The following is a 15011-nucleotide window of genomic DNA, read 5'->3' as shown; positions in this document are numbered from 1 at the left end:
GCTTGAGTCATTCTTTTTTACTCCATATTATAGTTTGAGTAGTCACAGAAAACTTAGGAGAAAAAAATATCCATGGTGACATCATATTCAAAGAGACTCCTCCACAAAGATAGTGCATTTTAGATGTTTCAGCTACAAGTTCTGGAATGCAGTTATTTTTAGAAAGTAATAATAGCTGTAGTAATAACTGTTATCTTTGGTTTGAGAAACTCTTCTTATTGTCATCCTTAACAGAAAAGATTTTCTTGGTGTTGCTGCCTGCTTTACTTGAAGGTGTATCTATCTTGATGGAAAAGGAAAGTTTAGAGAAATAACATTTGTAAGATTTATATGTTAAAGACATTAATTTATTAATGAAGAAATGTTGTAATGAAAAGATATCATGGTTAAAAGACCAGAGACTAAATTTCTGCCTAATATTTTAACATAATAGCTATTAATGATTCAGAATCCAAAGCACTAACTCAAGGTAGTTTATTGCTGAAAAGGAAAGATATCAGAAGAGAGAAAGAGAAATGAGTAAGGTGTGAATAGTCATAATCTTCAACTCCACCTATGTATTCTAAAGACATAGGGGTATAGAAGCATTATTTCTATTTTCTTATTTTAATTACTTTAAATTTATTTTTTCTTAATACTATCAATAAGAATGATCTTTTTCTGTCTTACCAAATATTATTGTACGACTGCGTCTTTCTTCATTGGTAGGAAAGGAATAATAATTAAAATTTTGTGTTTAGAGTCTATGTAAAGTTAATTTTCCTTCACCAGTTTACTTAATAGGATATAGAGTACATATTTAATATAGTATGAGTAATAAAATGAACTCATAACTGATATGAGACAGTGGTCATGATTAATTGATATTTATCGAGATTTCACTGAGTGTTATGACAATGTATTTTATAAAAACACTGTGAATTCTTTTCTGACACTTTTGTTCACTTTATACTTGTTTCTTTTAACTTTAAACTCCACTTGTCAATACCTTGAAATTCTGAAACTATAAGAATGGCAGAGAAGAGGGCAAAATAATTTTTTTTCTATCCTAATAGAATAAGAAATAAAAGCCAAAATGTATAACAGCAACAGTATCAGCAATACCACCACTGGCCAGAAAACCCTAGCGAGGCCTGAACTGCTGAAGATGAAGGCATCAGCCATCTGCGTTCTTATTCCCCCTATTCACTTAAATGCTGTATTACCAAAAGAAACATTTTAAGGTTGGGAACCCAAGCAAAGCATTGTGAATTCTCTGTTGTTTGTGAGTTGGAACGCTAGGGGACAGCACTAAAATATTCCATGGTTGTTTGGTATTGATCACTTGCATACTGTATAATAAGTAGGAGATTTTACTGTTAATGACTATTGAATGCTCTGTTGATTTCAGTGGACGAAAGAGCACAAAGAGGAATATGAGTATCTCAAGTCTATAATTTTAGCCTTTATAAAATGATGGTTTGATAATTTAGAGGAAGCTCCAGGCTGTCCTTTGGTTGCAAGGAGATAGTAAGGCATGATAACTGAAAGAATTGTGATTTTTCTGTTAAGAGTGGTTTCGTCTTTTCATTCTTTGGGGGTAAATATTTTGCATAAATTTTTATTTCTAATCTTGTTTTTCAGGCACTTTGGAAAGACATGAAACGGGAGAAAGAGCGAAGATTATTCTTAACTGTTGTGATGATTCACAGCTTCCAAAGCCTGAATCTATACTTCCAGTGGCCTCAGAGACACATAAGCACAAAAGTGTAGAACAAAGGTCCTCCAGCTTGTCCCAGTTTGGGCCAATACCTTGCACTGGTCTGCAGGTGGAGTCTTCATGTAAGGTAAGTTCAAATCAAGCTGCTGCTCACAGTAAACATTACCAACCCCAAGTAAGAAGTAATGTGCTTTCATCAGCACATTAAAAATCAGCACAAAGATAACAACTCAGAGATGATTGTATCTACTAGACATGCCTTCCAAGCAGTCTTGGGTAGATTGGGATAAGTTTTTGGGTGATTATTATTTTTAAATGAGTATAGGTGATGGACAGGGGGGCCTGGCATGCTGCGACTCATGGGGTCACAAAGAGTCGGACACGACTGAGCGACTGATCTTATTTGATCTGATAGCATTCTTTTTTTGATGAAAACATGTTCTGGCTTATCAATATTGAGCCAATTTTATATGAATTCTTGAATTCTAGATGGTTTTTAATGAAAGGGGGGCGGAAACCTATATTTTGTGGTCTGGTTCCTTTTTTTTTTCCCACAACTCCATCATTGTTTGTGGAGTTTGAGTTTCACACAAACTCCATCATTGTGTAATAAATAAGGCTTAGAATTCTGACATGCTAATGATCCTAGAGATGCTAAGTGTATCAAAAGAAATCAAACAATGATCTAATTTTTCTGATGCCTTTTTGTTTTTATTTGTGATAAGCAAATTAAGAAGAGGTCAAATACCTAAGTGGAAAAAAAAAAAATATATATATATGTAGTGAGAGGATGTGTCCTCTTTAACAAACATGGCTGCTAAACTGTGCCTCAAAGCTGCAGGGGTGGGGGTGGAGGCACCAGCATCTGAGCATCACCTTTTTAGGTTTGAAGACTAGGTTTAGATTTTATCAGTGAGGTCAGTGTTTGTCAATCTTTTGAGAACTGACTCACACTAACCAAACACCCAAGAAGTGAATACGTAAACTAGAATGACAGTTATTTAATTTACAATGATAAATATGGTTGCAGTTCATTGCTCAGCACAGTCTCACTGTAGCAAAGCTACATAGCGTAGGGGAGAAAGGAGAAGTGGAATTTTAAGAGGATTCCTTGATGGGCTTCAAGTCAGAGCCCTGAGCTCTGAAAAGCTAATGCAATTGTTGCTGTCACCCTATCACGGTACTTTCTCTATTGGTCAAGGCTGGCATTCACTGAAAATTTTCTAAATTTTGATTTCCCTCTTTAAGACTCCACTCCATTTAGGCCACCTACTTCTATGCTTTCTCCTGCAGGTGTTAAAACCAGCGATTTGGCTGCAGCTTTTTTTTTTTTTTTTCATTTCTTTTTTCTTGAGTATAATTGTTTTCAGATTTTCCAAATCTGTTTTTCATGTTCTTATTTAAAGAAATCATGGGGTTTTTGTTTGCTTTGTGGCCCTGTGTAGAAAGTGGGACCTTATTTCCCTGACCAGAGATCCAGCCTGTGCCCCCTGCAGTGGAAGCTCAGAGCCTTAACCACTAGACTCCCAAGGAATTCCCAAGGAGTCATGTTTTATATGGACAATTATATCAATATACTAATATTTTTAACATTCATAACTGAAATTGAAAGTGATAGGGTCTTAGTCTCTCCTAAGTGGGAGATTGAACCACACTTCTATTACGTATTTTAAGACGGAGGTAATCAAAGCCCAGTGAGTAAGACCATCAGACTGCCATGTATTCCATCTTAATGTGACTTGTTGCTTTTTGTTCACAATAGAATCTGTATCTTATAGTGGAAATTATATGCCAGAACAGTAGATGGGAACTTGGATATGTCTCTTGACTCATGCATGCCAGGTGCCTAGGATCTGCAGGAGTACATCTCATTTATCAAGTGCCTATTTTACTAATTCAATTCCCAGAAGGTAAACTGATTGCTATTTCATTCAGTTTCTTGGAGGACTTCAGAGCTACCTTTTAGGTGGTGATAACAGTATATATTTCTTTATGTAATTTTGTTTCTGTCTTTTGACTCCAAAAAGTAATAAAATCCTAGGGTCTTATTTTCCTACTCTTAGGTTGATTCCAACTTTATTTCCTAGCTGCTACCCTTTACCTGGATGACTATAATCCCCAGTTTTTACTCTCAACAGAGCTGGAGAATTGAATTAGACAGGACTATCACCTCCTTTGTTCTATATGCTATACTTTTATTATTGAGCTTACTGTTAAATAGAGCTATTTTTATTTGTGCTTCTTGTAAGTTATAGCTTCTCCAATTATGTACTTCATATCTTCATCTCATCCTCTTAGATTTAAGCCTTTAAGACTGTTTTATCTTAATTTGGGGGGGGGGGGCGCTGCATCAGTCTTAGTTGCGGCATGCAGGATCTTCAGTTATAGCATGCGAACTCTCAGTTGCAGCAAATGGGATCTAGTTCCCTGACCAGAGATCGAATTCCCCTACTTTGAGAGTGTGGAGTCTTAGCCACAGGGCCACAAGGGAAGTCTCTATCTTAATCTTTTATTGATAAATTTGATAAGCATAAAATTTCAAGAATGCTTATAAATTCCCCATCCTCCTTTTTGTTAATATAATAAAATGTTTTATTAGTTTTCAAAAGAAAAAAAGTCAGATTTAAAGATAGGAATTAAATCACACTCATTTCAGAGCTGGGGAAAAAGACAATAAGTCTGAAATTTAGAAATACGTAGGGTAACTCTATGTTTCAGAATTTTTTGATATAGACTTCAGTGAGAAACAACTGAAATATTTTCAAATGGTACCATGAATTGTTTAAATGGAAGAACAACATGTAATATTTGACATTTATTAGGATTCTGTATTCGCTTTTCCTTCTTGCATTTGAAGAGTGCATATAGATTTAGGGAAAGGTTTTAAAGAGAACAACAAATACAATAAAACATTTTAAAAATGGGTCCAATTTGACATGCTAGAGGAGTCGATTACGTGCAGCTAGATAAAGAAAAATCTTTGCGGGTAGGAGAGGGCCAGAGTCTTAAAGGATTTAAAGGAATACAATATCATATTAGTGATGGGGAACTGCTTTTCTCAGATTCAGCTGAGGATAAAATAAGATAGAAACTGTTTAAATTGCAGTAGGAGGAATTTAGCTTTAAGGTAGAAAATAAACAACCTTACTAAAATCATCTCTACATGGCAGAACTCTGTTACCTCATCAGATTTTAATGAGGGAAGTCCTTTTTTGTCTATTAGTTGGTTGGTTGGTTTAAAATTTTTTTTTTCTGTACTTCTTGTCTGTAAAATGAGTGAAAAAATAATCAGGATTTTTGAACTGCCACAATTTAGACTGATTGTAATATCCTGGAAATGTCTTAAAAAAAAAAAAAAACTGATTTTCTGTAGAACGGGTCCCCAAAAGCTCCAACTGGTTGCTTACTTAAAGTTACAAGGTTTACTATGGCAGTCATTAACCATATATAGCTATTGAGCATTTGAAATTTGGCTAGCACCATTTGTTAAAATGATATTTTGGATATGTAGGCTTAAATAAAATATGTTAATTAAAATCAATTTCACCTGTTTCCTTTTATTTTTTTCAATATGGCTACTAGGCATTTTAAAATTACACATGTAGTTTGCATTTTATTTATGTTGAAATATTTAGGGACAAATGTTGAACTAGACCAGGAATAAGCAAACTTGTTTGTAAAGGACCAGATGGTAAATATTTTAGGCCTTATAGGCCATATTTTTGCTATTTGAACGATTTAACTCAGTTCTTGCAGCAGAGAAGCCACCATACACAATTCTTAAACAAATGAATGTGGCTGTGTTTAGATAAAACTTTATTTACAAAAACAGGCAGTGGACCAGATTTGATACTCACTCTCCATTATTTGCCAATTTCTGATCTAGTCAGCCCTCTCTAGACTTGGAAATCATGAGGTACTTGGAGGAGTACTGGCAAAACAGCAATACCTACCATCTCCTTAGATATCTAAATTTTTAATGAAGCAACTTATCCCAGCTTCTTCTCCACTATGAGAAATATAATTCAAAAGACCTTGTATCACTCTGTTCCCTGATGGCATTAATGGAATTCATGTGTTTGAAAATCTGCCCTTTGTAGAAAACAAATGTGTGCATTATACTTTCTAATCCAAGTGAGATTTTTTAAAATAAAATTTTCTTTAAATAATGCATTTAAATATGCATCATTATCTAAATATATAAAATTGGTTATAAATCATCCATTTATAAGTATTCCAATTAAGCTTTTGAGAAATATGTTTGGATTTTTTTAATCTTTAGTTGACTTTAGGGTGATGCCTGTTTGGTGACATTTGCTGAAAAATCTTATTAGAGCTTTATCTTGCTACCTCCTGTAAAACACAGATGGTGTACTGGTAGGCCCCCAGTAGAGAACTGGATCCCAGTACTACTTATTATTTTAATAGAATGGAACATTAGTTCTTCTACATTTTATGACACAGAAACATAATCAAAATGGAACTGGAGTTGTTTCTTGATGGTGGAATTTGAAATTTTCTCCTGAAAATGTATGTGTATCAATATGAAATAATAATTCATTGTGGCAATATTACATGTTGCAGGTTAATTCTGTTTTCACTAAACTATCTATAATATACTATCAAAATTGTTATTATAAAAAAGAAAAAATATTTATTTGAAAATAAGTGTGTTATATAAGTATAAATCCTCAGTATAGAATGATAATCTTCACATTTTGATTAGTAATTTTTAGTATATTCTTTTTAATATAATAAGCAGCATATGGCTATTTTTTTCTAATGTAGATAATATTTTGCATCAATTTTATATAATTTTAAAAGGAAACAGATTTTTATTACTGTACATATAAGCCCTGCATGAAAACATAGGAATTTATCTATAAACATTGAATTAAGATTTTTGTTTTGAAGAGTTTGGTTTAGTGAATCCCAACTTAAAACTTAATGCCTAAATGATATCACCATTCCTGGTGAGATAGAATAAAGAGAAACAATAGAGGAGAAATATAGGCCATTTGCTTTTTGAACACATGTGAGGTGATGCAAGTCTTTAACAGAGTATAGCCATTTCTCATAAGCATTTTATATAATAATTTTAACTATCAAGTCAAAAAATGTCTGTAACGTGATTTTTTGTAGTTGTTTTATGAAGGATATCTCCTTTCTCACTTTGTGGCATGAGTTTAAGCACTTTTGATAGAAAGTTCCCTCAATGTTGAGGAAAACTCTGAAAAGCATATCACAGCTTTGTTCCAAAACTAATTCAGGAGGTCTCAGAGTCTCTATGAAAAGTCGGAGCGGCACTATTAAAATGAGTCCAGCTGTCTGCCTCGCATGCAGAAGCAACCCTGGATTTCCTCACAGGACTTCAAAGCCTTGCTTGTATCTAAACATTTGTTGGCCATGTAAATCAAGGCACAAAAGGAAAATGCTGCTATTTCACGGTGCGCGGCTGGTCTGAGTCCGGCATTGTGCTGCACGTGCCGGTGGGGAGTGCCAGGAACAGAAGGGCACTGTTCTGACTGTGTGACAAATGTAGTTAACACCAGATCCATATTAATGTTGTCAAGTTCCCTTGATGTATTTAAACAGATTTTAATTATTTTCAGCGTCCAAAGGCCTGAAATATATAGCCTAATAGTTCTTCAAAGAAAGCTTACTTAATGTGTGAATGTAAAACCTCTCATAAAAATGAAACTTTTATATTAGCCATAGTCATTGACATAGGTTATTCATCAAGTCAGCAATTTGTGTGGCAAAGTGCCATTTGAATAGTGTATTGTTAGGCTACTTATGGTCCACTTGACAAGGGCTCTTGCTGTAAATAGTGCAATTTGACTCCAGCTGTTAAAGAGTGGCTTTGACAGCAGCCAAATAGAATGGAGATGCCTTACTGCACTGCTGAAAAATCAATATTGGGTTCTTGTTCATGGTAACCTGTTCTTTTCTCTTCTGTAGATTTATAAACGACTATCAAGGGTTTATAAGTGGAAGTTTAAATATTATTTTAAATGCAATTCTCTTTGAGTTTCAAATTAAGGTGTGATAAATGGTTACAAGTACAGAGTTTTAGGATATTATTTCCACCCTCTGGTTCATGTTTAGTCACAATTACAGTTAAGTTGAATTTGGATTCTCCAGCTACAGTAGAAAAGAATTAGTGTAAAACATGGGCTCAAAATTGTGTGCCTATTGTATATTGCCAGTGCAATTATTTCTTCTTTTTTATTTTCTTATCAATTTATCTTTGGTATCCTCCCATCTTCTCTGTGTGTGTACCTTTTTGTATAGATGGCAGGGTTCTTTGTGGCTGTGCCCATAGCAACACCCACAGATGTTGACAGCAGTAATGTCCCCTGTGTTGTTGAAGATTTCCCTAAAGCAGAGTCTTGCTGGTTTTGAAGATTTTTCTAGCGGTTTTCAGCAATACAGGGTTGCTATGATACCTGACTGGCAGTAATAGATATTGAATCTGTTAATTACAGTAACCACACACAAGGACTTTTTTCATTCGGTTTTTCTGCTGTTGCTAGCTGTTATATTTAAGATACAGAAGAGGAAGTGAAATTATATACTCAAGATGAGAATAAATTTCAAGAGTTTACTTTGAATCCTGATATTTAGTTTTAAAAATGTCCTGGTATAAAAACCCTTCAGCTGACTGATGCAGATATAGTTTACTTAAATTGAAAATATAATTTATTTAGATAATTACTAGTTTTGACTGAATTTGATTTTGAACTTTTATTGTTTACTTGAGATGTCATTAAGTTTTCATCTAAGGTGTGCTAAGCAGGATTTGAAAAAGCTATCATTTTTAACATGAAAAAAGCTGGTATAATGAATACTTTTTCAATTGCCTCTTTCAGTGAAAGCTGTTAAAATAGTTGTCTTCCTATTACTAACCAGCTCTGCATTTATTCAATTTGCGACTGAGATAGCAACTGAAAATTCATAAAGCTGATAATATAATTGTGTACTAAGACCTTTAACGCTGATTCAAGGTCAATGTTACTGTTTTTGTAATTGCTGATAGGCAGTTCTCATTTCTTCCAGAGGAAGGGTTGGTTCTGCTTTGATTTTACAAATTGTTATCTCTTCTGTTAATTCTAAAGTAAACCTTTTCACTAAATAAATGTTTATGTTATTCTTTAGTACTAGATTTAACCTAGATATACCTCAGTAGCTTTTCCCACACCTCATAATATTAATCAACCCTGTTAGAAACATGGAAATCTAGGATTATAACTTTCTTCTTGAATTAAATATTCCAATTTTAGTCATCATTTAACTTGTGGGTGAGGATTCTAGCTTAGAAACTTGAATAAAAGTTAAACATAGCAGGCATTTTTATTTTGCATTTGGATTAATCTAGGGACAGAGTAGCATAATTTAGTAAAGCATGTCTTTAAATTTGTCTCCATTACCATCAGTAGTTTTATGGACATATTTTAGGAAGTATGAATTATGTAATAATATACACACCATATTACACACCCATAACCATTTAGAGACCTTTTGTTTCTCTCTCATTTCTTCTGTTCTTTCCTACTTTTCTTTCTTCAGTTGCAATTGAAAAACAAAACCCTGTGGCTTTCCAAAGTTGTTAAGGCCAGCTTCTTGTAGGATCTAAAGATAGACCTAGTCAACTTACTGCAAGAGGCCTGAATCTCCTGGGATGAAAAGTCACTTTAATGGATTTGGATGTTCTGTTATTGAGCATATTTGCTGGTTAGAATGTGATAGTAAATGTTACCCCTTTACAGAAGCTTGGTAACCAAGTCACTGTCTGACATCAGGAATATTCTTTGTTTATATCCCATTTTTGATGATACCTTGAAGGGTAAAAAAATGAAGTTTGTAGAAATTCAGATTTTGAGTTAACTAAAAGGGTTAATGGCTTATAACAAGAAAGAAAACAAAGATAATAAAAATTTTCTTTTTGAAAGTTGTGATCATATCACTTACTGACTGAGAGTACCAACTGGACCCATTTAAAGGAATCCCAACAGGGGCACTACTTCTGTACCAATGACTTATATCGAAACTGGCCCTTAAGAGAGCAACAAATGCAAAAATGTAACATGAAGCAATTTTCATAAAATTTTCATAAAATAAAAGCATCTATTCTCACAGAATATTTCCCCTAAGTTGCTAAAAAAAAATGTATTAAGACTAGCTTTATTCATTTGACCTTAAAGCGTGAAATTATTAAAAAATATATCCAGCTAATATTCTCATCCATTTTTCTGAACTGGGTTTTGATAGTGACATCCTGAACGTACAACTAGTTCTCTGTATCTTCATATGGTATTCATGGCAATAAATACAAATAATGACATAAATTATGTTATTTGTAATTTTTTACATATTATGAAGTTCATAATACTCTGGAAATAGTTGTTTTATCATAAGTCGAAATTTCCTGCCTAAGCTTTCAGTCCATGTACGATTATCCTTACCAGATATTTTTTAAAGGGTCATAAGAGGCTGCTTGGTAACAAGGCCTTTCTTATACACATGTTTAACTTCATGCACATCCAAATAAAACTAAAATTTTATTATTATTTTTTTTGTTTTCACATAATATCTGGGACATGATAGTTTTTATTTTTTATAACAATTGTTTCAGTTCAGTTCAGTCACTCAGTCATGTCCGACTCTCTGCGATCCCATGAGTCGCAGCACGTCAGGCCTCCCTGTCCATCACCAACTCCCAGAGTCCACCCAAACCCATGTCCATTGAGTCGGTGATGCCATCCAACCATCTCATCCTCTGTTGTCCCCTTCTCCTCCTGCCCTCAATCTTTCCCAGCATCACGGTCTTTTTAAATGAGTCAGCTCTTCGCATCAGGTGGCCAAAGTATTGGAGTTTCAGCTTCAACGTCATTCCTTCCAATGAACATCCAGGATTGATCTCCTTTAGAATGGACTGGTTGGATCTCCCTGTAGTCTAAGGGACTCTCAAGAGTCTTCTCCAACACCACAGTTCAAAAGCATCAATTCTTTGGTGCTCAGCTTTCTTTATAGTCCAACTCTCACATCCATACATGACCACTGGAAAAACCATAGCCTTGACTAGACGGACCTTTGTTGACAAAGTAATGTCTCTGCTTTTTAATATGCTGTCTAGGTTGGTCATAACTTTCCTTCCAAGGAGTAAGCATCTTTTTTAATTTCATGGCTTCAATCACCATTGGCAGTGATTTTGGAGCCCAGAAACATAAAGTCAGCCACTGTTTCCACTGTTTCCCCATCTATTTCCCATGAAGTGATGGGACCCGATGCCATGATCTTAGTTTTGTTTATTGGAATATAATTGCTTTACAGTGTTACATTTTTATGCCAGAAATCTGTGTGACATTGGCTTCTTTGTTCAGGGTCTTACATGACTAAAATTCAGATGTGGGCTGCAATTACTACATCATCTGAGGCTGAGGTCCTCTTGCAAGCTTATTCAGGTTATTGTCAGAAATTAGTTCTTTGTGGTTATAGGACCGGGGTCCCTGTTTTCTTGTTGGCTGTCAACCTGGGAGGGGGCACACATTCCTTGCCATATAGTCCTTTTCATCTTCAGGACAGCAATGGAAAACTTTTTATGAATGGAATTCATTTAGTACTCTTAAGTCTCTGATTTCACCCTCAGCCACCATCTATAAAAAAGTCTCTGCTTTCAAAAACTCAATGTGATTAACTCACGATAACTAAGATAATTTTCTTATCTTAAGGTCAGCTGATTTGGAACCTTAGTTATATCAGCACAGTTCCTTCATGGCAGTACCTCGATTACCATTTGGTTGAGTAAATGGAAGAAGATATGCTTCAGTATGGTCTAAGAATATTGAGGGCAATCTTACAATTTTACCTATAGATGGAATCATTCTAACTCAGAGTGACTGCTGAATCACTTCTCTCTTCTTCTAGTTCTAGAACATTCCACATCTGATTAAGTTGCTAGCTGTCCTGATTAGCTGTACTGGTACTAATCATTTCTGAAATTTGAATCAAACTCTTGTTTCTCTTTTGGACCTCTTCACCCTGTCTGTTCCTTCAGGGAGTTTCACATGCTGGACACCTGGATGAGCAATCAACACTGGAAAATATCTCCTTTAAAATTTCAGGATGTTTATAAAATTAAAATTGCTAATTATTACTATTCTTTTTTTTGTTTGTTTATTAAATAGTTGTGTTTAATGAAGTAAAATCCAAACTCAGTAACAAGAACACATAATTAAGGAAATGAAGATCCTAATGCTGGCAAAGGGGACACAGCAACAAAAGTCTAGGAAAAGAAACCAGAACAGAAAAAATACCTTTTTTGTTCAATATAAAAATATTTTGATTCAAGTTAAAAATATTTTGATTCAATTTAAAAATTTCCCACTTTTCATATACAATTTTTTTATTTGTGAGTATGTAGATGTGTATTTTAAATTCTAAACTATTGGCAACTTTCTAGCTATGTTGTATTGATGTTGAACTTAATTCCATTACAGTCAGAGAACATACGATTTTGATTTCATTCTTGGAAACTTACTGATATTTGCTCTTTTCTTAGCAAATGTCAGTTTTCTTCTTAAGTTTCTTGAAAAGATTTTGTAATGGGTAGTCTTTGGGTATAAGACTCAATATATTCAGTTAATCAAAATTTTGTTTAAAATACAGATTTATATTCTTGTTGACTTTTTTGGGTCTGTTTGTTCTTTCAGTGAGAAAAGTGAAAAATTCCCATATTGTTTTTTTTTTTTTTTTATTTTATTTTTAAACTTTACAATATTGTATTGGTTTTGCCAAATATCGAAATGAATCTGCCACAGGTATACACGTGTTCCTAGCTCCTAAATTGGAGACAATATCTACTCTTAATATACTTTCTAAGTTTTAAATTTGACTTTGATACTTATCTTGGGCTGGAGATTGCACGTATTCTTCAGCTGAATGATTTCCCAATCTGTCAGATACACAATACAGTTTATGAACTGATCTTTGGTCATTCCACCAGCATGACCTTAGATGGGAAGAAAATGGCCTCAGAAGTGGACCTTCCATTATTATTCATCTGACTTGCAATCATCCTTGGAATAAAACCCAAAATTGTAAAGAAAAAGATATTGAAAAACATCAACTATAGATCTAGGACCATAACCTAGATATTTAATCTCTAGCTACTTGGTTTCATTAAAGTAACTCATATTCCCCTACTACTTATCATCTGCCAGAATATTTTCCTTCTGATTCTTTACCTTGAAGTCTAAGCTTCAATGTCACTTTCTCATAAAATAAGTAGCATCCCACTTCCCCTTATTCTCTGTCTCAACATCCTTTTTATTTCATTTTTTATCTTCCTCACTTTCCCAACAGTATAATCTCAAAGGGGACAGTGATCCACCCCTTCTTCACCCTGCATATTTACTTTGTCAGTCGATTGCTTGAAGTCCAAATTGGGTTTTTACCTGTGACTTGATCTTACAGAGGGAAGTGACCTAGTTAAAAAAAAAAAAAATAGTGATATCAAAGAGGTTGTTGAAATACAACTTCTACCCCATCAATATTTAGACACAAGTTTTCAATCAATTCAAAAGTTTGAAAGGCATACTGATATTGAGACCAGTCCAAATCAATTCAATACTTTATAAGAAAAAATGTGTTAAAACTGGTGATGAAATTTAGGATATTTAGCATACTAGGGAGGAACGGTCCACTATAAGTAAGATAGGTAAACTGATATAGACTCAGAAAAGGAAGATTAAAAGGCAATGTGGTTTCTTGCACTAGAAAAGTTTCTATTATTGCCTTAAATTCAGACTCCTTTTTCTTGTAACAAAGTTATCTAAAATAAGCACTCAAAAATAGCCTGAGGATTGTACTGTATATCATGAGCCCTCTGCTTCCCTCAAATAATTACTTTACTAAGACCTCCCCTTGATACAAAACCCCCGAAGCCAGCAACAATCTAATCAACAGATTTGTAATAACTTTTAGAAATGTAAGTGTAATAAATATGAAGAGGCCTGATTTATGTTTCATTTCCCAGATGCAAAGTCTCTGGCACAATCCTCCATCCCTCAAGTGGCAAATATCACTTCCTACTTTCATAGATCATTTGAAATGTGCTGAACCTCTCATCAGGTTGGTGAAGAGAGGGCTGATTCTACCCATGATGTGTATGACAGTAAATGCTTTGAGTAACTCCTTACTGTGGGAATGTAGGGTAGCATGCTGTGTTAAAGGTCCTGGAGATGCCAACCCTCATGGAATTTGCTCTTCTTTCTTGTAAGATTTTTTCTTCCTCCAGGAAGAAGATGTCTTGGTAATGGCAGGAAGGCCAGTGCCCCTCCACGTGGCTGTCCTGCTAATTCCACTCTGCATGTATCTCTCCCTGCCTAATCCCACTTACAGAGATGCTCTTCTCTCCACCTTGTTAAATCCTACCCATACTACAATATATGCATGCTATTAAACATGCATTGGCTAATTAAACACTTGTAAGTTAATTATGGATCGCCTAGCTATTTTACAAGCATACATAGAACTCATCTTCTCAGCTAGATCTTGTGCACGTGTGCTAAGTCACTTCATCATGTCTGATTCTTTGTGAACCAATGGACTATAGCTCCCCAGGCTCCTCTGTCCATGGGGTTCTCCGGGAAAGAACACTGGAGTGGGTTGCCATACTTTCCTCCAGGGGATCTTTCTGACCTAGGGTTTGAACCTGCGTCTCCTGCGGCTCTTGCACTGCAAGTGGATTCTTTACTGCTGAGCTACCAGGGAATATCCAACTAGATCTTAAGCTACTTGAAAGAAAAGCCATGTCTGTATGTTATGTAAGTTTTATAGTGTGAAATGCAGAACAGAGTCCTTTTTGTTCATTCAGCAAATATACAATGAACACCTACTATGTGCCAGACACTCTTCTTTTTTAATTTTTTTTAATTTTATAGTTCTGTGGGTTTGGACAAATTTATCTGTCATCACAGTCACAATATAGACCCCTTCCATCACACTCAGAATTTCCCCCATGGCTCTTCAGAGTCCACTCCTTCTCCTTGTCAGACATTCTTCTTGATACTAGAGATTTCAACTTTGTTGAAATACTAGACATATTTCTAGTAGGAGTTAGACTATAATTTTTAAAAGAAGAACAAGGATGTTAGATAGTGATGAAGGCTTTGTGGAGAATTAACATCAGACAGTGTGATGGACAGTGCTTGGGGATTTATTCCAGGCTGAGTGATTAGGGAAGGTCACAGGAGGAAGTAGCATTTATATTGCATTTATATTGTCTGAATGGCAAGATGGGGCCAGCCAT

General features: G+C 34.7%; 1 protein-coding gene across 1 annotated transcript in view; it reads left to right on the top strand.

Moving 5' to 3' along the window:
• The window catches only part of WDR72 (WD repeat domain 72), a 225558-nt gene that overhangs the window by 86819 nt on the left and 123728 nt on the right, over positions 1–15011 (top strand). Inside the window, exon 14 of the mRNA XM_086321014.1 lies at positions 1624–1826. Within this exon, the coding sequence (XP_086177140.1) occupies positions 1624–1826 (203 nt within the window). The remainder of the gene's footprint in view (positions 1–1623; positions 1827–15011) is intronic.

Source organism: Bos grunniens, chromosome 10 (assembly GCF_055505025.1).
Source record: "Bos grunniens cultivar Pamir isolate PY7600 chromosome 10, Bosgru_T2T1.0, whole genome shotgun sequence".
Lineage (NCBI taxonomy): Eukaryota > Metazoa > Chordata > Mammalia > Artiodactyla > Bovidae > Bos > Bos grunniens.
This window is presented reverse-complemented; position numbering and strand designations above follow the sequence as displayed.